At 34.2% G+C, this 25,506-nt stretch overlaps 4 protein-coding genes and 4 non-coding genes across 13 annotated transcripts; 5 read left to right on the top strand and 3 right to left on the bottom strand.

Annotated features, from left to right (window-relative positions):
- Nucleotides 1-178: 178 nt before the first annotated feature.
- Nucleotides 179-7,062, top strand: eif-4A3 (RNA helicase; the record flags this gene model as incomplete). Of its 2 annotated transcripts, NM_001383092.3 has the most annotated exons (3): nt 179-293; nt 1,730-2,636; nt 5,242-7,062. In NM_001383092.3, 3 exons carry the CDS (start codon nt 193-195, stop codon nt 5,431-5,433), a joined length of 1,200 nt encoding a protein of 399 aa, NP_001370755.1. The 2 variants fall into 2 exon arrangements, with proteins under 2 accessions (NP_001370755.1, NP_001293247.1); NM_001306318.3 differs by lacking the exon at nt 179-293 and having other exon boundaries at nt 1,989-2,636; nt 5,242-5,433.
- Y65B4A.11 lies at nt 5,492-5,601 on the top strand. Its single transcript, NR_101517.1, has one exon. It is a non-coding gene; the product is annotated as a small nucleolar RNA Y65B4A.11 (small nucleolar RNA).
- On the top strand, nt 6,309-6,521 carry Y65B4A.10. Its single transcript, NR_101516.1, has one exon. It is a non-coding gene; the product is annotated as a small nucleolar RNA Y65B4A.10 (small nucleolar RNA).
- A 20-nt stretch (nt 7,063-7,082) lies between the features above and the next one.
- On the top strand, nt 7,083-21,876 carry eme-1 (the record flags this gene model as incomplete). 4 transcript variants are annotated; one of them, NM_058356.4, is made up of 8 exons in its annotated part: nt 7,083-7,183; nt 9,164-9,389; nt 10,898-11,005; nt 11,055-11,163; nt 12,152-12,309; nt 12,811-12,900; nt 20,413-20,706; nt 21,526-21,876. In NM_058356.4, the coding sequence occupies 8 exons, from the start codon at nt 7,083-7,085 to the stop codon at nt 21,802-21,804; spliced, it is 1,365 nt and encodes a 454-aa protein (NP_490757.3). The 4 variants fall into 4 exon arrangements, with proteins under 4 accessions (NP_490757.3, NP_001293210.1, NP_001293211.1 ...); NM_001306281.3 differs by lacking the exon at nt 7,083-7,183 and having other exon boundaries at nt 9,246-9,389; nt 21,526-21,804; NM_001306282.3 differs by lacking the exons at nt 7,083-7,183; nt 9,164-9,389 and having other exon boundaries at nt 10,979-11,005; nt 21,526-21,804.
- Y65B4A.4 (uncharacterized protein) lies at nt 13,395-14,968 on the bottom strand. The gene is made up of 5 exons (NM_058358.2): nt 14,904-14,968; nt 14,735-14,819; nt 14,557-14,681; nt 14,308-14,504; nt 13,395-14,242 (listed from the first exon to the last, which is right to left on the bottom strand). Exons 2-4 carry the CDS (start codon nt 14,817-14,819, stop codon nt 14,340-14,342), a joined length of 375 nt encoding a protein of 124 aa, NP_490759.1. The 5' UTR covers nt 14,904-14,968; the 3' UTR covers nt 13,395-14,242; nt 14,308-14,339.
- sago-2 (Piwi domain-containing protein) lies at nt 15,037-18,367 on the bottom strand (the record flags this gene model as incomplete). 2 transcript variants are annotated; one of them, NM_058357.4, is made up of 10 exons in its annotated part: nt 15,037-15,312; nt 15,359-16,014; nt 16,061-16,457; nt 16,503-16,789; nt 16,838-17,280; nt 17,340-17,458; nt 17,509-17,568; nt 17,615-17,814; nt 17,859-18,112; nt 18,170-18,367. In NM_058357.4, 10 exons carry the CDS (start codon nt 18,318-18,320, stop codon nt 15,216-15,218), a joined length of 2,664 nt encoding a protein of 887 aa, NP_490758.1. In that variant the 3' UTR covers nt 15,037-15,215. The 2 variants fall into 2 exon arrangements, with proteins under 2 accessions (NP_490758.1, NP_001379987.1); NM_001392310.1 differs by having other exon boundaries at nt 15,057-16,014; nt 18,170-18,320.
- A 1,271-nt stretch (nt 21,877-23,147) lies between the features above and the next one.
- Nucleotides 23,148-23,237, bottom strand: F56A6.7. The gene has a single exon (NR_049914.1). It is a non-coding gene; the product is annotated as an Unclassified non-coding RNA F56A6.7 (non-coding RNA).
- F56A6.6 lies at nt 23,148-23,237 on the top strand. Its single transcript, NR_049915.1, has one exon. It is a non-coding gene; the product is annotated as an Unclassified non-coding RNA F56A6.6 (non-coding RNA).
- Nucleotides 23,238-25,506: the final 2,269 nt, after the last annotated feature.

Below are 25,506 nucleotides of genomic sequence, written 5' to 3'. Positions count from 1 at the left end.
CTCCTAAAAATCTTGAATTTCTCTGCAAAATGCCCGAAAATAATCAATTTTATCGTTTTTACACGTTTTTCTTGATTTTTTCGATGTAAATTCATTGATTTTGATAATTTCCACCTAAAAATGCTGAATTTCTCTGCAAAAATGCTCGAAAATATTCATTTTTATCGATTTTACAGAGTTCTTCCTTCAAAAATGGCGGAAAATAAAAAGAAAAACGACGATATGGCGACTGTGGAGTTCGAGTCGTCTGAGGAGGTCTCAATTATCCCAACTTTTGACAAAATGGGCTTGAGGTATTGAATTATCGATTTTAACGGAAAATTCTCTATAAATAACCAGAAAAGCTTCAAATTGAACTTTTTCTGCAGAATTTTGTCGCTGAAAACAAATTTTCGCCTCAAAACATTATTTTTTTGCTACTTTTAGTTGAAAAAAGTGTACAAAACGAGTAAAATTGGCGACTTTTATCGATTTTCGCCATTTTTCCATCTAAAAAAATCGACGGAATTCGGAATTTTAAACAAATTTTGACGTAAAGTAGGTTAAAATTCCAAAATTTTACGGTTTTTAAAAATTTAAAGGTAAATTTTCAAACATTTTTCTTGCTGAAAACAGTTTTTTTTTTCAATTCTTCCCATATTTTCTCTGAAAAATTACCCTTTTTTTGCAGAATTTTGCCTGAAATTTGAATTTTCAGCTGAAAATCATCAAAAACATGATTTTTCGCTACTTTTAGTTGAAAAAAGTGTACAAAACGAGTAAAATTGGCAAATTTTATCGATTTTCGCCATTTTTTCATCTAAAATATTGACGAAATTCGGAATTTTAAACAAATTTTGACGTAAAGTAGGTTAAAATTCCAGAATTTTACGGTTTTTAAAAAATTTTCCACCTTAAAGTTGGTGTAGTCGAATTTTTTTTATTGCTTTTTTAGACTCAAAATTGTCTGAAAACACCGAATTTCATAATGAAACTTCTTGAAAAATTTTCAAAAAAAAGTTATGGCGGCTCGAAAAATGGCCTATAATTAGTGAAAATTTGAAATTTGACCAACTTGTCTGTCAAGCGGCTGGAAACAATTTTTTTTGAAATTGTCGTCTAATTTTGGGTATACAGGTCGTATCTTGCGTTTTCAGCTTTATTAAGGTATTAAAAGTCGATGGACGAAGATAGTTGGTGAAAAAAATTTGACAAATCTCTTCGTCCATCGACTTTTAAATACCTAAATAAAGCTGAAAACGCAAGGTAATCGACCTGTATACCCAAAATTAGACGACAATTTCAAAGAAAATTGTTTCCAGCCGCTTGACAGACAAGTTGGTCAAATTTCAAATTTTCACTAATTTTAGGCCTTTTTTCAAGAGGCCTTAACTTTTTTTTGAAAAGTTTTCAGTTTTCAAGAAGTTTCATTATGAAATTCGGTGTTTTCAGACAATTTTGAGTCTAATAAAGAAAAAAATAATTCGACTACACCAACTTTAAGGTGGAAAAATTGTTAAAAACCGTAAAATTTTGGAATTTTAACCTACTTTACGTCAAAATTTGTTTAAAATTCCGAATTTCGTCGATTTTTTTAGATGAAAAATGGCGAAAATTGATAAAAGTCGCCAATTTTACTCGTTTTGTACACTTTTTTTTCAGACAATTTTGAGTCTAATAAAGAAATAAATAATTCGACTACACCACCTTTAAATATAAAACTAAATTCAAAATTTTTTTCGATTTCCAGAGAAGACTTGCTTCGTGGAATCTACGCGTACGGCTTCGAAAAGCCATCTGCCATCCAGCAACGCGCCATCCCCGCAATTCTCAAGGCTCGTGACGTCATCGCTCAAGCTCAATCCGGAACAGGAAAAACGGCGACATTCTCGATCTCCGTACTCCAATCGCTAGACACCCAGGTCCGCGAGACCCAAGCTCTGATTCTCTCGCCGACACGAGAGCTGGCAGTTCAAATTCAAAAAGTCGTGCTGGCGCTCGGCGACTATATGAATGTCCAGTGCCACGCCTGTATCGGAGGCACCAATCTCGGCGAGGACATCCGAAAGCTCGACTACGGCCAGCACGTGGTTTCCGGTACTCCGGGACGCGTTTTCGACATGATTCGCCGTCGAAACCTGCGCACCCGCGCCATCAAGCTTCTCGTGCTCGATGAAGCCGACGAGATGCTCAACAAGGGGTTCAAGGAGCAGCTTTACGATATCTATCGCTATCTACCGCCCGGAGCCCAGGTGGTGCTGCTCTCCGCGACGCTTCCTCATGAGATTCTGGAGATGACGAGTAAATTCATGACGGATCCGATTCGGATCCTTGTGAAGCGTGACGAGTTGACACTGGAAGGCATCAAGCAGTTCTTCGTCGCAGTTGATCGGGAGGAGTGGAAGTTCGACACGCTTATCGATCTCTACGACACCTTAACCATCACTCAGGCGGTGTTGTTCTGTAATACACGTAGAAAGGTGGACTGGTTGACTGATAAGATGAAGGAGGCCAACTTTACCGTCTCATCGATGCATGGAGATATGGAGCAGAAGGATCGTGATGAGGTTATGAAGGAGTTTAGAGCTGGAACCACTCGTGTCCTCATTTCTACTGATGTTTGGGCGAGAGGACTTGATGTTCCGCAAGTGTCCTTGGTACATTTTCGATTTTCCGCGAAAAATAGCATTTTCCCACTGCAACTTTTTCCTCACAAGGGACGAGGAAAAGTGGTTTCTAGGCCATGGCCGAGGGGCCGACAAGTTTCAGCGGCCATTTATCTTGCTTTGTTTTCCGCCTGTTTTCTTTCGTTTTTCACAGCTTTTTCCCGTTTTTTCTCATTAAAACTGATAAATAAATATTTTTTGCAGATGCTAAAACAATTTCCAAGTAAAAAAATTATGTATTCAGTCGGCAAGCAGCGGTGAAAGTGGTCAATGCAATATGATGGATTACGGGAATACAAAACCTAAACTTTTTCTGAAACATGATACATATGATGCTTCGATGCTGAAATTACCTGATTTTCATATCAAGACCGCTGAAAAAGTTTTGAGGTTTTCAAAATTCAACTTTTTGTGCGAAAATCTCGATTTTTTCACCAAAAAAGTTGAATTGTGGAAACCTCAAAACTTTTCAGCGGTCTCGTTATGAAAATCAGGTAGTATCAGCATCTAAGCAGCATATGTATCATGTTTCAGAAAAATTTCAGGTTTTGTATTCCCGTAATCCATCATTTTACATTGCCCACTTTCACCGCTGCTTGCCGACTGAATACATAATTTTTTTTACTTGGAAATTGTTTTAGCATCTGCAAAAAATATTTATTTATCAGTTTTAATAAGAAAAAACGGGAAAAAGCTGTGAAAAACGAAAGAAAACAGGCGAAAAACAAAGCAAGATAAATGGCCGCTGAAACTTGTCGGCCCCTCGGCCATGGCCTAGAAACCACTTTTCCTTGGCCCTCGTGAGGAAAAAGTTGCAGTGATTTTCCGCAAAAAATAGCATTTTCCGTTGAAAATACAAAAAAAATCCCGCTGTTTTAATGCGAATTCTTGTGAAAAATTGCATTTTTCAGCCTAATTATATGAAAAATTTGGGAAAAATGAATTTCCCAGCAGAAATTTTTACAATGGAAATTCACAATTTCCATTTACCCAATAAGTAAATTTTGACACTGAATTTCCCTACTTTACTAGAAAAAAAAACTAAATTTTAGGTTAAAAACTTGCGAAAATCGATAAAATTTGCCAATTTCACTCGTTTTGTAAACTATTTTAAACTATAAGTAGCGAAAAAATCAGGTTTTCAATGATTTTCCGCGAAGAATAGCGAAAATTTCATCATTTTCTGCTGAAAATACAAGAAATTCCGCAGTTTTAATGCGAATTCTTGAGAAAAAAAAATGAATTTTTCAGCGGAAAATTGACAATAAGTTGAATTTCCACAGCTTTTTTTGTTCAGAACGGCATTTTTCATATCAAATATGTGAAAAGTTGGCCAAAAACATTTTTTTTTCACTAATTTCTCATGGATTTCAGTGAAAAATTAAAAAATCTCACTGAATTTCCCTACTTTACTAGAAAAAAACTAAATTTTAGGTTAAAAACTTGCGAAAATCGATAAAATTTGCCAATTTCACTCGTTTTGTAAACTATTTTCAACTAAAAGTAGCGAAAAAATCAGGTTATCAATGATTTTCCGCGAAAAATAGCGAAAATTTCATCATTTTCTGTTGAAAATCGTATTTTTGATGATTTTCAGCAAAAAAAAATTGAAAAATTCAAACTTTTAGGCGACAATCGTATTTCTTAGTCAAAATTCTGCAAAAAGGTGGAATTTTTCATAGAAAATATGTGAAAAATTGACAAAAAATCAATTTTCAGCGAGAAACATTTTGAAAATTGACCTAAAAACTTTGAAAATACAAAAATCCCGCTAATTCTCGTGAAAAAGTGCATTTTTCACCGAAAAATTAGCAGAAAAAATAAAATTCACTGCAAATTTTCAAATTGAAAAAATTTTTTCACTGGTTTCTCATGGATTTCAGTGAAAAATTGAAAATTTTCAAATTTTGAGCGAAAATAGATACATTTTAACACTGAATTTAACTTATTTCACTAGAAAAAAAAAATTAAATTTTAGGTGAAAAAATGGCGAAAATCGATAAAAATTTGTCAATTTTACTCGTTTTGTACACTTTTTTCAACTAAAAGTAGCAAAAAATCATATTTTTGATGATTTTCGCCTGAAAATTCAAATTTTCATGCGAAATCTGTCAAAATTCTGCAAAATCGACCCCTTTCTAACCTAATTCACCTTAAAAAAAAGAATTTTCAAAGAACATAGATGAATAAAAACCAAATAGTTGCAAAAATACTGGAACATTTTGAAAATTGACTCAAAAATTGCTAAAAACCGTAAAATTTTGGTATTTTAACCTACTTTATGCCAAAATTTGTTTAAAAATACCGATTTCTTCAATTTTTAGGTGAAAAATTTGCGAAAATCGATAAAATTTGCCAATTTTACTCGTTTTGGAAGCTTTTTTCAACTAAAAGTAGCGAAAAATACAGGTTTTCATTGTTAAAATTGTGCAAAAAAGGATCAATTTAAAGCATTTCAGGCTATTTACCGTAAAATTTTGGAATTTTAACCTACTTTACGTCAAAATTTGTTTAAAAATTCCGAATTTCGCCAATTTTTTAGGTCAAAAAATGGCGAAAATCGCAAAAATCAGCTTTTCATCAAAAAATTTTCCAGGTAATCAACTACGATTTGCCGAACAACCGTGAGCTCTACATCCATCGTATCGGCCGTTCGGGACGTTTCGGCCGCAAGGGAGTCGCCATCAATTTCGTCAAACAGGACGACGTACGAATTCTCCGCGACATTGAGCAGTACTACTCGACACAAATCGACGAGATGCCAATGAACATTGCTGACATTATTTAATTTTTATTTAATCCTCGTTTTTTTAAATATTTTTTTCCGCTATTTTTTGTTTAAAATTGGGGCTCTGCACCACGCTCTCCTCAAAGCCGAATAATTATTAGAGCGCGCTTGCAGCGTCTCGCGTTTCTGCATCCGCGGTATTTTGCCTTTCCACTGAAATGAGCAGCTTTTTTAGATTTATCGAATTTTTAGCTTTTAAATTTTTTTTTCTGTTTTTTTCGAACAAACCTTTTGTTAAACAGTAAAAATCGAAATTAAAATGACTAAAATGAACTTTTTTCGTCCACTGGTTGCGAAATGGTTCGAATTTGAAGAAATCAGCGGGATTTTTCGTATTTTCTGAATATTTTTCTATTAAAAATCGGTTTTAAACCATTTTTTGACCCTAATGTTAAGTCAAAAATGTATTAAAACCAATTTTTAATAGAACAATATTCAGAAAATACGAAAAACCCCGTTGATTTCTTCAAATTCAAACCATTTCACAACCAGTGGACAAAAAAAGTTCATTTTAGTCATTTTAATTTCGATTTTTACTGTTTGACAAAAGGTTTGTTCGAAAAATACAGAAAAAAAAAATTTTAAACCTAAAAATTCGATAAATCTGAAATATCTGCTTTCTTCAGTGGAAAGTCAAAATACCGCGGATGCAGAAACGCGAGTCGCTGCAAGCGCGCTCTAATAATTATTCGGCTTTGAGGAGAGCGTGGGCTCTGCACCTGAAAAATCGGAAAAAAATCCCCCTTTTCTCATGAAAACCAACCCACCTTGTTACCTTACATGTTACATACTGTCGCGACAGAACGATCGCTCCGCCAATTTTGCATGCGGCAAAGGGGCGTGGTTTATTGGGGGCGGGATTCCGGCGCAACCCTGCGGCACGCTTTTTTCTCGCTTTTTTCATGCGGTAATTTTCAGTTATTTTTATTCGTTTTCTGTTCGAAATTTCACGATTTCGCTCGATTTTGTTCGTTTTTTCGGATAAAAAAGTGTCTATTTTTAAATGAAAAATAACCAAGTTTTATCAGTTTTTACTTGAAAAAATGCTTCGTTTGTCTCTTTTTCTGTAATATACGAAGCAAAACGTTAAAAAAACGCTTTCTCTTCACATTTTCCTTTTTTTCCCCCATTTTCTCTCTTAACAATCGTAATTTACAGAAAGAGAGACCAACAAAGCATTTTTCGGGTAAAATCTGTGAAAACTTGGTTATTTTTCATTTAAAAAATAGTTGGACACTTTTTTATCCGAAAAAACGAACAAAATCGAGCGAAATCGTGAAATTTCGAACAGAAAACGAATAAAAATAACTGAAAATTACCGCACGAAAAAAGCGAGAAAAAAGCGTGCCGCAGGGTTGCGCCGGAATCCCGCCCCCAATAAACCACGCCCCTTTGCCGCATGCAAAATTGGCGGAGCGATCGTTCTTTCGCGACTGTATATTTACTCCTTTTTTCGCTCCACGCTTTGTCAAAAATTTTTTCTTTCCCCCCCCCCCCCTGACTTTTTGAAACAAAAATGAATTTAAATTACACGATTTACACGATTTACCCGAAATTTCCAAAAAAATCCCCAAAATTTTTTTTATTGTAAAAAAATCAATTTAAATATATGATTTTCTACAAAAAATCGATATTTTCCCACTATTCAGATGGACGAGGCGATTGTAGTCCTCTCGGATGATGATGATGATGAGGACTGTATTATGATTGAGGAAACGACGAATGTGACGGCGGGAAATTTGGAGAAATTGTGAGAAATTTCACAGAAAATCGATATTTTTAAAGGCGCATGGACTTGGGTCTCGCAGCGAAAGTTGTCTGGATTTTTCGAGTTTTTAGATGATTTTTTAGCGGAAAATAATCGATTTTTCGAAAGTTTTATGAGAAATTTGAATTTTTCGCAGAAAAAATCAGATTAATTTTGCGAAATTTTGATGTTTTTACCGGAAAAAGCCGAATTTCGATTAAAAATTTAACAAAAAATCGATATTTTTAAAGGCGCAGGGACTTTCAGGAGCCTTGGGTCTCACAGCGAAAATTTTGGGGATTTTTCGAATTTTTTAGATGTTTTTTAGCGAAAAAACGACAAAAATAGGTTTTTCCAGAAAAAAAAAATCAATTTTTCAAAAGTTTTATGAGAAATTTCGCTTTTTCGCACAAAAAATCAGACTAATTTCGCAAAATTATGATTTTTTACCGGAAAAAAAGCCAAATTTCGATTGGAAAATTTAACAAAAAATCGATATTTTTAAAGCCACACGGACTTGGGTCTCACAGCGAAAATGCTCTGGATTTTTCGAATTTTTTAGATGGTTTTTTTGGCGAAAAAACGTAAAAAAAGAGAAATTTGAATTTTTTGCACAAAAAATCAGATTAATTTCGCAAAATTATGATTTTTGCTGAAAAAAAAAACCTGATTTCGATTGAAAAATTTGAAAAAAATCGATAATCTTAAAGGCGCATGCACTTTGGGTCCCACAGCGATAATTCTGTGGATTTTTCAAATTTTTTAGATGTTTTTTTAGCGGGAAAAACGGAAAAATTAGGGGTTTTCTTTTTAAAAAAATTGATTTTTCAAAAGTTTCTTTGAGAAATTTCACTTTTTCGCAGAAAAAATCTGATTAATTTCGCGGGAAAATTTAACAAAAAAAAAACGATATTTTAAAGGCGCAGGGACTTTGAGGAGCCCAATTGGGTCTCACAGCGAAATCTATTTTCGCTGATTTTTTTTCCAAAAAACTAATTTTTCAACGATTTTTTTAAAGAAAAAATTAATTGAATTTCAAAATTTCAGGAATTTTTCAACAAAAAACTATGGAAAAATTTATTTTAAAAGTTTAAAATTTTGAAAATCCAAAAAAAATCAATTCACAAAAAATCGAAAATTATTGATTTTTTCCGAAAAAATTACAAAAAAATCGATAATTATTGATATTTTACAAAAAATTCACAAAAATCGATAATTATTGATTTTTTCCAAAAAAAATCACAAAAATCGATAATTATTGATTTTTCCAAAAAAAAAATCACAAAAAATTGATAATTTTTGATTTTTCCGAAAAAAATCACAAAAAATCGATAATTATTGATATTTTACAAAAAATCACAAAAATCGATAATTATTGATTTTTCCAAAAAAAAATTCACAAAAAATCGATAATTTTTGATTTTTCCGAAAAAAAATCACAAAAAATCGAAAATTATTGATTTTTTTCAAAAAATTCAAAAAAAAATCGATAATTATTGATTTTTTTCAAAAAATCCACAAAAAATCGATAATTATTGATTTTTTCCAAAAAAAATCGAAAACTATTGATTTTTTACAAAAAATCCACAAAAAATCGATAATTATTGATTTTTTTCAAAAAATCCACAAAAAATCGATAATTTTTGATTTTTTCGAAAAAAAATCACAAAAAATCGAAAATTATTGATTTTTTTCAAAAATTCACAAAAAATCGATAATTATTGATTTTTTTTTTCAAAAAATCGAAAATTATTGCCTTTTTTCAAAAAATCGATAATTATTGATTTTTTTTCGAAAAATTTCCACTGTTGTTACAACAAAAGTTTAAAAATTTGAAAATCCAAGAAAAAAAATCAATTTTCGTTGTGAGACCCGAAGTTTTTTGAATTTTCCAATCGAAATTTATCGATTTTTCCGATTTTTCCCCATCAAAAAAATCGATAAAAACCGATAAAAAATCAATAAAAAATCGATAATTTCCAGGTACTCCGCGAGCTTTTCCATCGTCGACGCAGTGAATAAGGATGCAATTCCAGCTGCGGCAAAAACATGGCTGGATGAGGGAATGCTCAATCTTGACGAAATGATCCGTCAGAATCAGACGAGCTCATACTCGTTGTGCTCAAGCTCACAAGAGAATACTGACATAAATGTCGTGGCGAGACCCGAAAAACGGAAACTAACCGACGATGAGAAGGAGACGCAGAAAGTATTGATTTTTTGATACATTTTGCGATTTTTTTGGAAAATTTCACCGAAAAATCAAAAGTTCCATCGCAAAATTCGAGAAAATCTATTTTTTTTGGGTCTCGCAGCGAAAATCGATTTTTATTCCGAAAAAAATTGTTAAAAGTTGAAGAAAATCTTAAAAATTTGAAAAATCCTCTAAATTTTCGAGGTGGGACCCAAAATATCGTAATACCAAAAATATTTTTATACCAAAATATTTTTTCTGATTTTTCAATCGAGAATTGGTTTTTTTCTCGCGAAAAAAAAACTGAAATTTTTACGAAAACTGAAAAAATTGTTGAAAAAACAATTTTTTTTTGATTTTAGACAATTTTCCCTTTAAAACTGTCAAAAAAATACGTTTTTCAGCGAAATTTTATCCAAAAAATTTGAAAAATCCACTTTTCGCTGTGAGACCCAGGAGAGCGCATGCGCCTTTAAAACTATCGATTGTTTTTTTGAAAAATTGATAAAAATTCGGCTTTTCCGCCTAAAAATCAATAATTATCGATTTTTGTGATTTTTTTTGGAAAAAATCAATAATTATCGATTTTTGTGATTTTTTTTTTGAAAAAAATTAAAAATTATCGATTTTTTGTGAATTTTTTGTAAAAAATCAATAATTATCGATTTTTTGTAATTTTTTTTTGTAAAATATCAATAATTATCGATTTTTTGTGATTTTTTTTTAAATTAAAAAATTATCAATTTTTTTGTGAATTTTTTCGGAAAAAATCAATAATTATCGATTTTTCAGTGAATTTTTTCTGGGAAAATCAATAATTATCGATTTTTGTTAATTTTTTTGGAAAAAATCAATATTTATCGATTTTTGTGATTTTTTTTGGTAAAAATCAATAATTATCGATTTTTTGTGATTTTTTTTTTGAAAAAAATTAAAAATTATCGATTTTTTTGTGAATTTTTTGTAAAAAATCAATAATTATCGATTTTTTGTAAAATATCAATAATTATCGATTTTTTGTAATTTTTTCAGAAAAAATCAGTACTTGTCGATTTTTTTGTAATTTTTTCGGAAAAAATCAATAATTGTCGTTTTTTTTTAAAATTTTCTTGGAAAAAATCAGTAATTATCGACTTTTGTGATTTTTTTTTTTGGAAAAATCAATAATTATCGATTTTTCAGTGAATTTTTTTTGGAAAAATCAATAATCATCGATTTTTCAGTGAATTTTTTGGAAAAAAAATTATCGATTTTTGTTAATTTTTTTGGAAAAAATCAATAATTATCAATTTTTTTGTAAATTTTTTTTGGAAAAAAAATCAATAAATGCGCCTTTAAAAATATTAATTTTTTTCAATTTTTTAAAATCAAAATTCAGCTTTTTCAGCTTAAAACATCACAATTAAGCGAAATTCAGTTGATTTTAAGCGGAAAATCAAAATTTTCAGGTCCACGGGTCTCACAGCGAAAATATTTACTCTCCAAATAGCAAATTTCCCCTTAAAAATTTAAAACTTATTCAGGAACTCCGAGAAAATGCGAAACGAGCTCGGGAAGCTGAAAAAGAGAGAAAAACGCTGGAAAAGGATAAAAAAAAGAGCGAAATGGCGCGGAGAAGAGAGGAAAAAGAGGTTTTACAGAAGAACATTTTTCAGAAAATTTAGAAAAAAAAAATTTCAGAAAGACAAGGAAACTCGAAAAATCGAACGCGAAATTTCGGCGGCAACCAATTCGAAATGCGAGCTCTACACGTTTTGCCACGTGGGGAAGACTGTAATTGACACGTGGCGTAAGGAAAATTTATTGATTTATCGATTTTTTTGGAAAAAATCGGAAAAATCGATAATTATTGATTTTTTTCCAAGAAATTCACAAAAAAATCGATGATTATTGATTTTTTCCAAAAAAAAATTCAAAAAAAGTCGATAATTATTAATTTTTTCAAAAAATTCACAAAAAACGATAATTTTTAATTTTTTCCGAAAAAAATCACACAAAAACGATTATTATTGATTTTTCCAAAAATTTCACTGAAATTCGATAATTATTGATTTTTTCCAATAAATTAAAAAAAAACGATAATTATTGATTTTTTTCAAAAAAAAAATCGCAAAAAGTCGATAATTATTGATTTTTTCCAAAAAAATTAACCAAAAATCGAAATTATTGATTTTTAAAATATTCGATTTTTCGAAAGTTTTATGAGAAATTTAAATTTTTCGCAGAAAAAATCAGATTAATTTTGCGAAATTTTGATGTTTTTACCGGAAAAAGCCGAATTTCGATTAAAAAATTTACAAAAATCGATTATTATTGATTTTTTTGCGAAAAAATCACAAAAAATCGATAATTATTGATTTTTTTCTTAAAAATTCACACAAATCGATAATAATTGATTTTTCCCAAAAAATTTCACAAAAATCGATAAATATTGATTTTTTTCAAAAAAATTCACAAAAATCGATAAATATTGATTTTTTCCAAACAAATACACAAAAAAATAAATAATTATTTATTTTTAGAAAGCAGAATTTTTTAAATCTTTGTTTTAAGTTTTAAAAAAATTGAAATATTCTTAAAGGCACACGCACTTCTTGGGTCCCACAGCGAAAATGCAGGGAATTTTTCAAAATTTTTTGAATAAAATGTGGCTCAAAAACACATTTTTTTGACATTTTCAAACGGAAAATTGTGTAAAAGTTAAAAAAAAACAGCTGAATAGATTTATTGATTTTCTGAAAAAAAAATCGTTAAAAAAATTAAAAAAAAAATTTCAGATGGCCTCGAAGCGGAACTCAGTGTACTGTACGTGGAGCGAAAAATCGATAATCAACTGAAAATCGATACATCACTGGGAACCCGCATCGAATGGCGACGAAAATGTGTCGAATTGCGTGAAGATGATAGCGGGAGAAGTGAACGATTTGAATATTCTGTAAATTTTTTGCACTTTCCGCGGAAATTTGAATTTTTTTTTGATGAAAAATTTATTTTTTTTTCGTTGAAAATTTTAATTTTTTTTTGTTGAAAAATTTAATTTTTTTTGTTGAAAAATTTAATTTTTTTTTGTTGAAAAATTTAATTTTTTTTTGTTGAAAAATTTAATTTTTTTTTGTTGGAAAATTTAATTTTTTTTTGTTGAAAAATTAAATTTTTTTTTGTTGAAAAATTTAATTTTTTTTTGTTGAAAAATTTAATTTTTTTTTGTTGAAAAATTTAATTTTTTTCGTTGAAAAATTTAATTTTTTTTCGTTGAAAAATTTAATTTTTTTTTGTTGAAAAATTAAATTTTTTTTTGTTGAAAAATTTAATTTTTTTTTGTTGAAAAATTTAATTTTTTTTTGTTGAAAAATTTAATTTTTTTCGTTGAAAAATTTAATTTTTTTTCGTTGAAAAATTTAATTTTTTTTGTCGAAAAATTTAATTTTTTTTTCAGTCAACACAAAACTTGTTCGCTGTCGTGGTTCCGGCGGAGACGTTGAAAGACGTAATTTCCTCGAATACGCTCTCCGATTTTATCATTGAGGTTTGAAATTTTGCGCGTGAAATTCGGTGTATTCCGCCGACAAACCTAATTCGCCAGATTTGACGCGCAAATCCTTCTTTAAAAAAAAAATTGCGCGTCAAATGTGATGCCTGAATACGTCGTTTTTAACGCGCTAATTTGAATTTTTTGAACTTTAAAAAAATATATATTTATTTGAACTTCAGAAAATATGGAATTTTTCAAAAAAAAACTGAAAAAAATTGTTGGAGTATAGTCTTTTTTTCTAATGTTTAGTCCGAAAAAGCCAAAAAATCAATTTTTTTGCCAGTTTGCGCGTAAAATCTGATGTATTTTATCGTGTCTAGGCTATGTGTGTGCAAACACTGCCGGTCATACATCATATTTGACGCGCAAACTCTAATTTTTTTTTCGCTGCGAGACCTAAATAAATCTCAAATTTCCCAGAAAAATCCGGATTTTGTTCATTTAAAAAAAGTTGAGCGTCAAATGTGATGTGGCGGAATTTTCAATTTTTTGAAATTTTTTTATTTCGTGAAAAACGACGGTGAATTTCAGAAAATTTAAAAATTTTCATTTTTTGCATTAAAAAATAGTAAAAACGACCAAAATTCTCAGGAAATTCGAATTTTTCGCCGAAAATCCCATTTTGCGCGAAAAATCTGGTGTATTTTACCGTGCTTAGGCGATGTGGGCAAACACTGCCGGTCATACATCATATTTGACGCGCAAACTGCAAAAATCACTAAACACAAAAATTTTTACACAAAATTCTGAAAATGCGCATTGCACAACATATTTGACGCGCAAAATATCTCGTAGCGAAAACTACAGTAATTCTTCAAATAACAACTATAGCACTTGTGTCGATTTACGGGATCTCGATTTTTTGAAAATTGAGCCCTTAAATCGACACACAAGCGCTACAGTAGTCATTTACATAATTACTGTAGTTTTCGCTACGAGATATTTTGCGCGTCAAATATGTTGCGCGATACGCATTTTCAGAATTTTGTGTTCCCGAAATAATTCCGACGATTTTTGCAGTTTGCGCGTCAAATATGATGTATGACCGGCAGTGTTCTCACACATAGTCTAGGCACGGTAAAATACACCAGATTTCACGCGCAAAATAGGTTTTTCGGCGAAAAATTTGAGTTTCCTGAGAATTATGATTGTTTTTAAGATTTTTTTTAACCCAAAAAGCAAAACCCACAAAAATAAAGCCCACAAAAATAAAAACTCGTTTAAAAACTGAAATTGAAAAAATTGGAAAATTTCGTAAATCGACACAACACGGCGCGCTCCAATGAGAATATGGCGTGTGCTTGAAAAAAGTAATGGATGAACAAGCGATTTCAAGCTGAAATATATAAAATAATGAAGAGTTTTTCACATAGATATTCGGAATCAGGGGCAAATTTTCACCTCCAACCGCAGCTTCAAGTCCACAAATATGATTATAGAATTCGGATTTTCGATTTTTCTCCTTGAAATCGGAAAATGCAACAATTTCCGTCGTCAAATCGTTCACAAGAGTCGCGAACTCGTCGTTGTCCGCTTTTTTGCGCCCACACGCAATCCACAAAAAACATCGAAAAAAGCGTGAAAAATAGATTCTTAGTCTGAAACATAATTTTCGATAAAATTTGAATTAAATATTATATATTTCCTTACCATGCATCCAAGGCGATTCAAATCTCCTCCAATTTTTGCAGATAAATCATAAAACGAGACGAGATTCTCACAGATCGCATCGTCATAAAGATTAATGATTTGAGGCGTCGCGCCGACCGGAGTTTCTAAAAAGCGATTTTTTTGAAATTTATAATTTCGAGAACAATTATTTAATTGCCTTTTTTGTTCGAGTCATATTTCAGCAATATATTCTCCATTCGATTCGCAACATTCTCCAATCGAGACACAACAGAAGGATCCATCTGTAATGTTGTAAAAATAATTTTTAAAAAGCGGAATTTTCTGCCAGAAAAAGAATGACATTTTGTTCGAAAGAAAGTAATAACATTACAAAACAGGTACAAACAGCTGAATTGGAAGAAATAAAACATCAACTTCTCCAGTCACAGCGGCAGCTGCAAATATTTTAATTTTTAAAATCAATACCACAACTTTTGAAAATATCAGAATGAGATTATCAACAGGAATTGTCCAAGAAGCGATGCATTTGATTCTTAAATCATTTTATCCATTCCGACAATAATTACAAATTACAATGACCAAATGCTAAAAAATATACAATCATAGCGAAAGTATTCTGGGTTGACGGAAATAAAACATTATACAGCCAAGTAAAAGAAACGGAGGAGTACAGATAATTATGCATTGAAACGAGTGGTGAAGAGCTTCTTCTCTCCGTAGCCATATGCACTGTTGGTAGCCGCGAGATCGATTTGTCCTTCATTGTAGATTGGACTGAAAATAATAAATGAGATGTCGTATACATTTTACTGTCACTTACCCTTGATTGGCGGCAAGAACCATTGCTCCACGTTGACTGTAACGATCAGCAATGTACAGTGGGACGGGAAGTCCGACCGGATGGAAGACAATCTGATGATCGTAGCAAAGATCATTGGTCAATTGCTCGAGATGCCACAATGGCTCAGCTTGTGGGCCTGCTTTAGTGGTGAAGATGAGAGTGAACTTGGTAGCCTTTGCAGTTCCTTGGCGAGCAACAGCTGAGGCATGATACCACTCAGTGTAGACATTGCTCACAATGGTATGGTCCACGACCGTACCCGGCTCCAAATTAACAATACGTCCCTTGTCGGATTTGTACAGACGCTCGTTGTGAGCCTTTGATGAGGCGATGATGGTGATGTGTGGTCTGAATGGCGGGGTTCCCTCCTTTTGGAATGCCATGCACGCCTCCTTCACTCGGGCACTGAATTCCTCGTTGATCATTGAGAATTGACCTTCGGAAACTCCATTGAAATACAAAAGGATATCATCTGGTCTTCCGCGCTGCTCAGTGCATGTTTTGAAGATTGTCAAGAGAGTATCCTTGATGATGGATCCGAAAACATCCCTATCGCGATGAACATACACGTATCCACCAGCAAACTTTTGATGATGCTTGAGCATATTTGCAGCAAATCCAACTGATATTGGATACTGGAAAAAATGAAATATGATTATGCAGCTGTAACACATGACTCACATCTGGATTTCCACCAACTCGTTGAGAAGTAACAAATCCAACGATCAATCTATTTGGCTTGTTGAACGCTTCACTCCCAATAGCATAGTTCAGTCCTCCGAGTTTCATGTTCGTCTTATTGATAATGTTAAGACGAGTTTGTGGTTGACGGAAGACTTTCTCGGCGGTTTCAGCGCGAATCTCCTGAGTGAGCACGTCATACTTTTGCTCCAACGCCTTGATTTGCTGATGATAGTTGTAACGAGATTTGACAACGAAGAAGAGAAGTTGCGTTCCAGCAGCCTTCGCTTTCTTGAAGATTGGTTCCAAATCACCTCTAATGATGAAACTCATCGTTGGGTTGCTGCATTTCATACCATTATTCACCATTTCATCGGCGAGCTGCTTAGCAAGTCCTCTGAAATTGAGTCAATAAAATGAAAAATTACAAACTGAAACTTACTGGACTTCTTCGTTTTGAACAAAGACCAGTTCCCATTTCGTCAATTCCTTGGCATCGTAATATTGTCCAGCACGATTGAAGTCGGTGGGGAATCTAGACTTCGGATTTGCCAAATCAGCGAGTCGGTTACCGGCAAACGCAATCTTAGGTTTTGGAAGAACCATTCCTTCAAGGTTGACTGGGTCTTCAACTTTGATGAAGCCATAGATATTGTTGGAAGCCAATCCGACGTTTCTCACGATAGTATCAGTTGTCGTCTTTCTGATATGTGGTTGTGCGGCTGACATCTGAAAAAGGATTCGGGATATTATTCAGATTTTAAAATATAAAATTACCTTAATCATGTCCGCCTGCTCATTGTTGATCATTTGATCATTCGTGACCGTCTGGTTCGGACAGAGAAGGAGAACTTCCGCAGGGAAATGAATTTTTCCTTGTTTCCCTTTCGCTTCAATGGTGAATAAATCGGGATACTTCAAAGTGATTCCATACTTCTTTTTGAAGTAGTCAAAGACGTTCGTGAATTCACGAGTTGACTTCTCAACTTCAAAACATGTCTCCTTAGCTGACGTGTGGAATCGACGGATCTTCATAACGACACCATCCTCTCCGAGACCCTTGTGCACACCGTAATTCAAGACAACATCCAGTCCAACAAAGGCTTTCTCAATTCTCTGCGCGGCTGGAGAATTCGCTTTGAGAGTTGTGCTGAAACCTCTGAACGTTTGCAAAAGTTCCACAAGTGGGGCATAATCCGGATGGAACAATGTTGTCTTCACTGAAAATTAACAATTTTATAACATTTTGAAAAAAATCTAGATTTTCTGAAAAACTAACTTTCAGTTGTCATGAAGAGTGATGGAACTTTCTTGTCCGTTCCTTCCAATGTCTTCACCGACTTTGAAACACCAACTCCTGAGTAGAGTTGTCCTTCAGGGTATTCCTTGTACGCGACGCTGGAAAAAACAATTAAATACTAATATGATAATTTCTTAAAGTTTCTTACTCGACTCCAGTTGGGTCGATGAGGTAATGAACGCATGCTCCAACGGTGATAACATTTTTGCTGAAAACGAGATGAAATAGCTTGATTATCTCTGAAAGCGGCATACTTTTCGAACGCTGGTCCCGAGACAATGATGTTCATTGCCTCAAGCAAAGTTTTGTCGGCATTGGCTGGGCACGAGTTGGTTGTCTTGATGACGTCATTCGATGTTGACTGGAACGATTGATCCACCTTTTTGAGAACAAACTGTGCCTCTTTGAAGTTTTGTCGCTTGCAAATCTTGTCAGTAACAACGAAAGAGATGCTCTGAAACGCAAAATATTAAACTTTAAGCAAAAAATCGAATTCACCTCATTCTTCAATTTGGTCAGAGTGTACAAAGAGGCTTGACGATCGTAGAAAAACGGTCCTCCGGTTTTCAGCTCATCGTAACGCTTGATCGCCTCATTGTAAACGTTCTGGCAGCGTGTTTTGTCGTTGTCGTGCTCCGTTCCCTTTTTGGCTGATTTGGACATTTCGATTGTCGCCTCAGTTCCATCAGGTTTCCGGAAGACGTAGTTCACTTGCACAGCGTACTTGTAAATTGGCTGATTCGGTTTGATCGCTAAAAAATATTGATATATAAGCTCGAACGACTGGTAATTGTAAAATAAAAACTTACTCAATTTGCGAATGTTGGTATCGATATTGACCTTGGTTCCCCACTCCTCATTTCTCGTCTTTTTTGCAGCGAGCGGAGCGGTACCAAGCTTTTGGGCAGCTGGGGCAGCAGGTTTGTCCGAGACGGACATAGCTTTTAGTTGTTTTTCCATAGTTCGAGAGACTCTGGAATGAATAAAAATTGATATTCGGTGAGAATGAAGGAAACTGCAATCATTATCAGTTTAAAACAGCGCTGGTTTAATACTCGCGGCTTGCTCACTCTGAAATTATGCTGCATTTATATTAGTGATAAGGTGTGACTCATGTAATAGCAGAATGGTAAACCAAACACTAAAAGCTAGAAATCAAGACTGGTCATTACTGCATAGAAAAGTCAAAAAGCGGAAGGCGAAAGAAAATCTTGACTGAAAATCAAAAAAAAGCTAAATTGGACGACGAAAACTAAACTCAACATGCTGAACATTTTTTATCTATCCGAATTAATCACACAACAGTGTTGGATATGGAAATTTTTACATTAATTTCGCACAAAATCACAATAAACAGACAAAAATAAACGAACAAAGCGATGAAAACATTTTAAACTGAAAAAAAAAAAATTTCAAAAAAAAAACTGAAAAAAATTGTTGGAGTATAGTCTTTTTTCTAATGTTTAGTCCGAAAAAGCCAAAAAATCAATTTTTTTGCCAGTTTGCGCGTAAAATCTGATGTATTTTATCGTGTATTTTATCAATTTTTTTATTTCGTGAAAAACGACGGTGAATTTCAGAAAATTTATAGAAAATTTAAAAATTTTCATTTTTTTTTGGATTAAAAAATAGTAAAAACGACCAAAATTCTCAGGAAATTCGAATTTTTCGCCGAAAATCCCATTTTGCGCGAAAAATCTGGTGTATTTTACCGTGCTTAGGCGATGTGGGCAAACACTGCCGGTCATACATCATATTTGACGCGCAAACTCTAATTTTTTTTTCACTGCGAGACCTAAATAAATCTCAAATTTCCCAGAAAAATCCGGATTTTCTTCATTTTAAAAAAGTTGCGCGTCAAATGTGATGTGGCGGAATTTTCAATTTTTTGAAATTTTTTTATTTCGTGAAAAACGACGGTGAATTTCAGAAAATTTATAGAAAATTTAAAAATTTTCATTTTTTTTTGGATTAAAAAATAGTAAAAACGACCAAAATTCTCAGGAAATTCGAATTTTTCGCCGAAAATCCCATTTTGCGCGAAAAATCTGGTGTATTTTACCGTGCTTAGGCGATGTGGGCAAACACTGCCGGTCATACATCATATTTGACGCGCAAACTGCAAAAATCGTCGGAATTATTCCGGGAACACAAAATTCTGAAAATGCGCATTGCACAACATATTTGACGCGCAAAATATCTCGTAGCGAAAACTACAGTAATTCTTTAAATAACAACTATAGCACTTATGTCGATTTACGGGATCTCGATTTTTTGAAAATTGAGCCCTTAAATCGACACACAAGCGCTACAGTAGTCATTTACATAATTACTGTAGTTTTCGCTACGAGATATTTTGCGCGTCAAATATGTTGCGCGATACGCATTTTCAGAATTTTGTGTTCCCGAAATAATTCCGACGATTTTTGCAGTTTGCGCGTCAAATATAATGTATGACCGGCAGTGTTCTCACACAGCCTAGGCACGGTAAAATACACCAGATTTCACGCGCAAAATGGGTTTTTCGGCGAAAAATTTGAGTTTCCTGAGAATTATGGTTGTTTTTAAGATTTTTTTAACCCAAAAAATGAAAATTTTTAAAATTTCTATAAATGTTCAGAAATTCGTCGTCATTTTTAACGAAATAAAAAATTTCAAAAAAGCGAAAATTCAGGCACATCACATTTGACGCGCAACTTTTTTAAAATGAAGAAAATCCGGATTTTCACTGGAAAGTTTGAGATTTTTTAGGTCTCGCAGCGAAAAAAAAATTAGAGTTTGCGCGTCAAATATGATGTATTGTGGATAGTGTTTGCACACACAGTGTGTCTCATTTCAGCTTGATCTACGTAGATCTACAAAAAATGCGGGAGAAAAGACGCAGAGTTCTCAACTGATTTCGCAGCGTTAAGAAACTTTGCTGACGTCACATTTTACCGGGCAAACATTTTTTATAATTCCCGCATTTTTTGTAGATCAAACCGTAATTGAAACAGCCAGAGAAATCGCTGCGAGACCTAAAAAAAATCTCATTTAAATTTTATTTTTCCAGCAAAAATCCGGATTTCAAAACGGTGGCCGCTGCACAATGCTCATCGTCTCATTCGGCAGGGCAGAAATTGCGAAAAAGAAGAAATTGCACAATTTATCGCTGCAAATCTACGAGCAACATCGTGCACAAATTGTGCAAATCGAAACGATCGCCGAGCTGGCACTATTCACTGCTCAGTACTTGAGAAGTTTGGCGAGACAGGAGAAGAAGAAGCTCGACGCTGGAAGTGATGGGGGCGGTGGTGGTGGTGCAGGAGGGGCAGGAGGCCACAAATTACAGTATCAGGGGGATAAGGTTGGGTCTTGGCGCGAAATCTGCAGAAATCTGGTCTCGACGCGACATTTTTTTTTTTTAAAACACAAACGGGTGTGCGCCTTTAAAGAGCGCTAAAATCGTTTTTTTTAAATGAAATTTATGTTGTTTTATTTTTTTACTGCAGTTAAAATTTGAAAAAAAAAATCACGAAAACGCAAAGTTCTGAGAATGCGTACTGCACAACAAATTTGACGCGCAAAATATCTAAACTACAGTAATTCTTTAAATTACTACTGTAGCGGTTGTGTCGATTTACGAGCTCGATTTTCGAAATTTGTCGAAAGCCGAACCCGTAAATCGACACTAGCGCGCTACAGTAGTCATTTGAAGAATTACTGTAGTTTAGATATTTTGCGCGTCAAATATGTTGTGCAATACGCATTCTCAGAACACAAACTGGCGTGCGCCTTTAAACAGTACTGTATTTGTCACAGAGTTTTTCATCGATTTTCCAGGTTTTTCGGATGATTTTTTGTAGTTTTTCGTTAAAAAATTATTTTTTAAATGAAATTTTAAGAAAAGCTTTCGAGAAAAACCTGGAAACTCTCTCACATCCAACAAAGGCTCACATCCGTATGTAATTAACGGGAATTTGTCGTGTCAAGACTCAGAATGTCTCATTTCGGCTTGATCTACGTAGATCTACAAAAAATGCGGGAGAAGAGACGCAGAGTTCTCAACTGATTTCACATGGTTAAAAACGTGCTGACGATGTCACATATTTTTGGGCAAAAAATTCCCGCATTTTTTGTAGATCAAATAGATCAAAAGCATGAAACCCCGATGATTTTTTTCCAGGGAATTGTGATCGGAAGTCGCTCGGAAATCGTCACGGATTGGTGGTCGAAAATGCTCACAACAATCGATCGGCTGTCGGATGCTCAGCGACGTGCAATTCTCGAACTAATCCCTGATCCGATTGCCGCAATCGATAAATACTCGAAAATGGACTACTCGCTCGCTATTCAAGAGATTGGCGAACTTGTGGCAGAGAACGGGAGACGTGTTGGACCGTCGATGGCTCATCGTATACTTACAATGCTCACTGATGAAACTGGAAATTCTGTTGTCGAATAATATGATACTCACTTTTTAATTATCGATTTTTTATTGATTTTTCTTGTGATTCGTGGAATAAAAAACTCGCTCAAATTTGACAGTTTTCGCTTTTTTTTTTTTCAGATTTTCAGTTTTTGCGCGTGTAATCTGGTGCACTTACATCATCGGCCCACGTGGTGTCAGAGTGTTTGATCTACGTTGATCTACAAAATATGCGGGAGAAGAGACGCAGAGTTCTCAACTGATTTCGCATGGTTTGGGCAAAAAAATCCCGCATTTTTTGTAGATCAACCCGTAATGGGACAGCCCCTGGCACCACTTGTATAGGTGAACCCCTCACAGGCACCAATGCACCAAATTTTACGCGCAAGTTTGAAGATTTTTGTGAAAGGGAACGAAAAATTCTGGGAATGCGTACTGCACAACATATTTGACGCGCAAAATATCTCGTAGCGAAAACTACAGTAATTCTTAAAATTACTACTATAGCACTTGTGTCGATTTACGGGCTCGATTTACGAAATTAACTTCTTTTTGTAATATTCTATTGATAAATAATATATTTTAATCCATTTCGAAAGTCGAGATCCCGTAAATCGACACAAGCGCTACAGTAGTCATTTGAAAAGGATTACTGTATTTTTCACTTCGAGATATTTTGCGCGTCAGATATGTTGCGCTGTACGCATTCTCAGAATTTTGTGCACCCGGAATAATTTCGAGGATTTTTGTGGTTTGCGCGTCAAATATGACGTATTACCGGCAGTGTTTTCACACATAGCCTACGGCAAAATACATCAGAATTTACGCGCAAAATGGTTTTTTCGGCGAAAAATGTGAATTTCCTGAGAATTTTGGTCGTTTTTAAGATTTTTTGGTCGCAACAAATGAAAATTTTCTATAAATTTTCTGAAATTCGCCGTTATTTTTCACGAAATCAAAACATTTCAAAAAATTGAAAATTCAGGCATCACATTTGACGCCCAACTTTATTAAAATGAAGGATTTGCGCGTCAAATCTGGCGCATCAGGGTTGCCGGTAAATACACCATATTTGACGCTCAAAATCCCGATCAATACTTTTAATTAACCTCACGTGGTATCAGGATGTCTCATTGCGGTTTGATCTACAAAAAATGCGGGAATATTTATCCCGAAAAATTGTGACGTAAGCACGTCTGATTCACCATGCTTCAAGCAAAAATTCCATATTTTTTCTGAAACTTGGCACCGTGCCAGCTTCTCCCCTATCATGAAATCGAATACACTGTTTTTTTTGTGGCCTAGGTGCGCAATTTCTCGTTCAATATCACATGTGTGAAAGAGCCCACGAGTGACTCTAATTGTCTGCGTCTCACCAATATCCCTCTCTCTCTCTCTCTCTCTCTCTCTCTCTCTCTCTCTCTCTCTCTCTCTCTCTCTCTCTCTCTCTCTCTCTCTCTCTCTCTCTCGTTCTTGCGCGGCGCGGGATCACACAAAGATAAAGGTGATAAGTGCTGGTTGATAATAAAAAAGAAAAAAAAAGACAGTAACGGTGGGCTGGGGTGGGGTGGCTGAGTATGTTTACCGTCCAAATAGAAATTCACGTTGAGCTCCGAGAGCTCTCCGCTACTCGGCTACAGATTTATTAAATTGTGTGAGAAAAATCCCCGCTTTTCACTTTTTGATCTTTTTTTTTTGAAGTTAAAAAAACTTTATTTTTCCAATTTTAAGCAACAAAATTGGCAGATGGCCGAGTTTTCCATCGTTAACGGCCACTAACCTAGAAAGAGTCTTTAATATTCGTGGAGTGTTTGTATGCTCCTGGCCTAGATTATGTGGCCGAGTTTTAATTTTTTCTTATTTTTGTGGAACTGGGTTTCTAGGCCACGCCGGTGTTCAAAGTGGCCTAGGTTTCTGTAACTCGAAACTTGTTAGGCCATTATTTGTTTCTTTTGTTTCTTCTTATTAAATGAGATTTTAGAGACTTCCTGTCTGGCGAAAATTAATTTTTTTTTTAAATAAATTTTTCGGCAAATCATCAAATTGCAGGACCTGAAAATTTCCGGCATATCGACCAGCCGGCAATTTGCCGAAATTTATAACTCCGGCATATCAGCAAATTGCCGAAATTGAACATTTATGGCATTTCGGCAAATTGCCGGACCGCAACATTTCTGGCCTTTCGGCAAATCGGCAATTTGCCAAAAATAAAAAATTCCGGCGATTCGGCAAATTGCCGGTCCTGAACATTTCTGGCATATCGGCAAACCGGCAATTTGCCGAAAATGAAAATATCCGGCAAATCGGCAAATTGCCGGTCCTGAGCATTTCTTGCGTTTCGGCAAACCGGCTATTTGTCGAAAATGAAAAATTCCGGCAAATCAGCAAATTGCCGGACCTGAAAAATTCCGGCATTTTGGCAAGCCGGCAATTTGCCGAAAATGAAAAATTTCCGGAAAACCAGCGGTTTAGAGAACCTGAGCATTTCTGGCGTTTTGGCAAATCGGTAATTTGCCGAAAATGAAAACTTCCGGCAAACCAGCAACTTGCCAAAAATCAACATTGGCAAATTGCCGGACCTGGACATTTTTGGCATTTCGGCAAGCCGGCAATTTGTCGAAATTGAAATTTCCGCCAAATCGGCAAATCGGAAAATTGCTGTACCTGAAAATTTCTGGCAAATCGGCAAACTGGAAATTTGCCGATTTTGCGTTTCTTTTTAAAAAACCAAGGAGTTTAAATGACACGTCCCATTTTATCAGTAGGGCGCATTTGCATAGCCCCGATTTCCGAAAATAGCCGAGACTCGGCTGGCAAATTGATTGATCAATCAATCTTTTTCCAAACATTCTCCAACTCCCATCCCAATTTTTCTTTTTTTTTTCGTCTCCCGCGTCACCCCCCCCCCCCCCCCGTCCAACGGGAGAAATGAACCAAGTGTTGTTTCGAATGAAAAGATAAAAGAAAGAATATGAAGAGAAGACAACATATATCTATATATCTATCTGCTTTTTCTTCTTGTTGTGCTCTCTCGTTGTGTTGCTCCTGCTCGGGATGGGAGAGGAGAAAAAAAGAGAAAAAGAAGGTCCCAGCCGGCGGCTCTTTCCGACTCATCACGCTTATTATTTTCAAGTTTTATTAGCCGTTCTGTATCGTTTTACAATTTTTTAGCTTATTTTTGAAGTTTTGGGCAAATTTGATTTTTTTTTTGAAACACGAAATTTAAAAAAAATTTAATGTTTTTTAATTTTTTAAATGAATAAATTAATATTACAGAAACCTAGAAAATTCCAAAAAAAAAAGTTTTTCATTTCCTTGGCCACCAAGTTCAAATGTCCTAGAAAATTCCGTAACAACTATTTTTAACTTCTTAGGCCACTTAAATCAAGCGGCCTAAAAAATTCCAAGAAAATCATTTTTCATTTCCCAGACCACCAAATTGAAGTGGCCTAGAAAATTCCAAGAAAATCATTTTTCATTTCCTAGGCCACCAAATTCAAGTGGCCTAAAAAATTCCAAAACAACTATTTTTCATTTCCTAGGCCGTCAAATTCAAGTGGCCTAAAAAATTCCAAGAAAATCATTTTTCATTTCCCAGGCCACCAAATTCAAGTGGCCTAGAAATTACCAAAAAACTATTTTTCATTTCCTAGGCCGTCAAATTCAAGTGGCCTAGAAATTACCAAAAAACTATTTTTCATTTCCTAGGCCGTCAAATTCAAGTGGTCTAGAAATTAC

The sequence above is a fragment of the Caenorhabditis elegans genome, chromosome I (assembly GCF_000002985.6).
Source record: "Caenorhabditis elegans chromosome I".
Lineage (NCBI taxonomy): Eukaryota > Metazoa > Nematoda > Chromadorea > Rhabditida > Rhabditidae > Caenorhabditis > Caenorhabditis elegans.
The sequence above is the reverse complement of the archived record's forward strand: the minus strand, read 5'-3'. Positions and strand labels throughout refer to the sequence as shown.

Bases quoted from the DNA above. Each gene is read 5' to 3' on its own strand.
- Y65B4A.4 (NM_058358.2), bottom strand. From the start codon at position 14,819: ATGGATCCTTCTGTTGTGTCTCGATTGGAGAATGTTGCGAATCGAATG. The intron at 14,682-14,734 runs GCAATTAAATAA...ATCGCTTTTTAG, and splicing joins ATATGACTCGAACAAAAAAG to AAACTCCGGTCGGCGCGACG. The intron at 14,505-14,556 runs GTAAGGAAATAT...ATTATGTTTCAG, and splicing joins TGAATCGCCTTGGATGCATG to ACTAAGAATCTATTTTTCAC.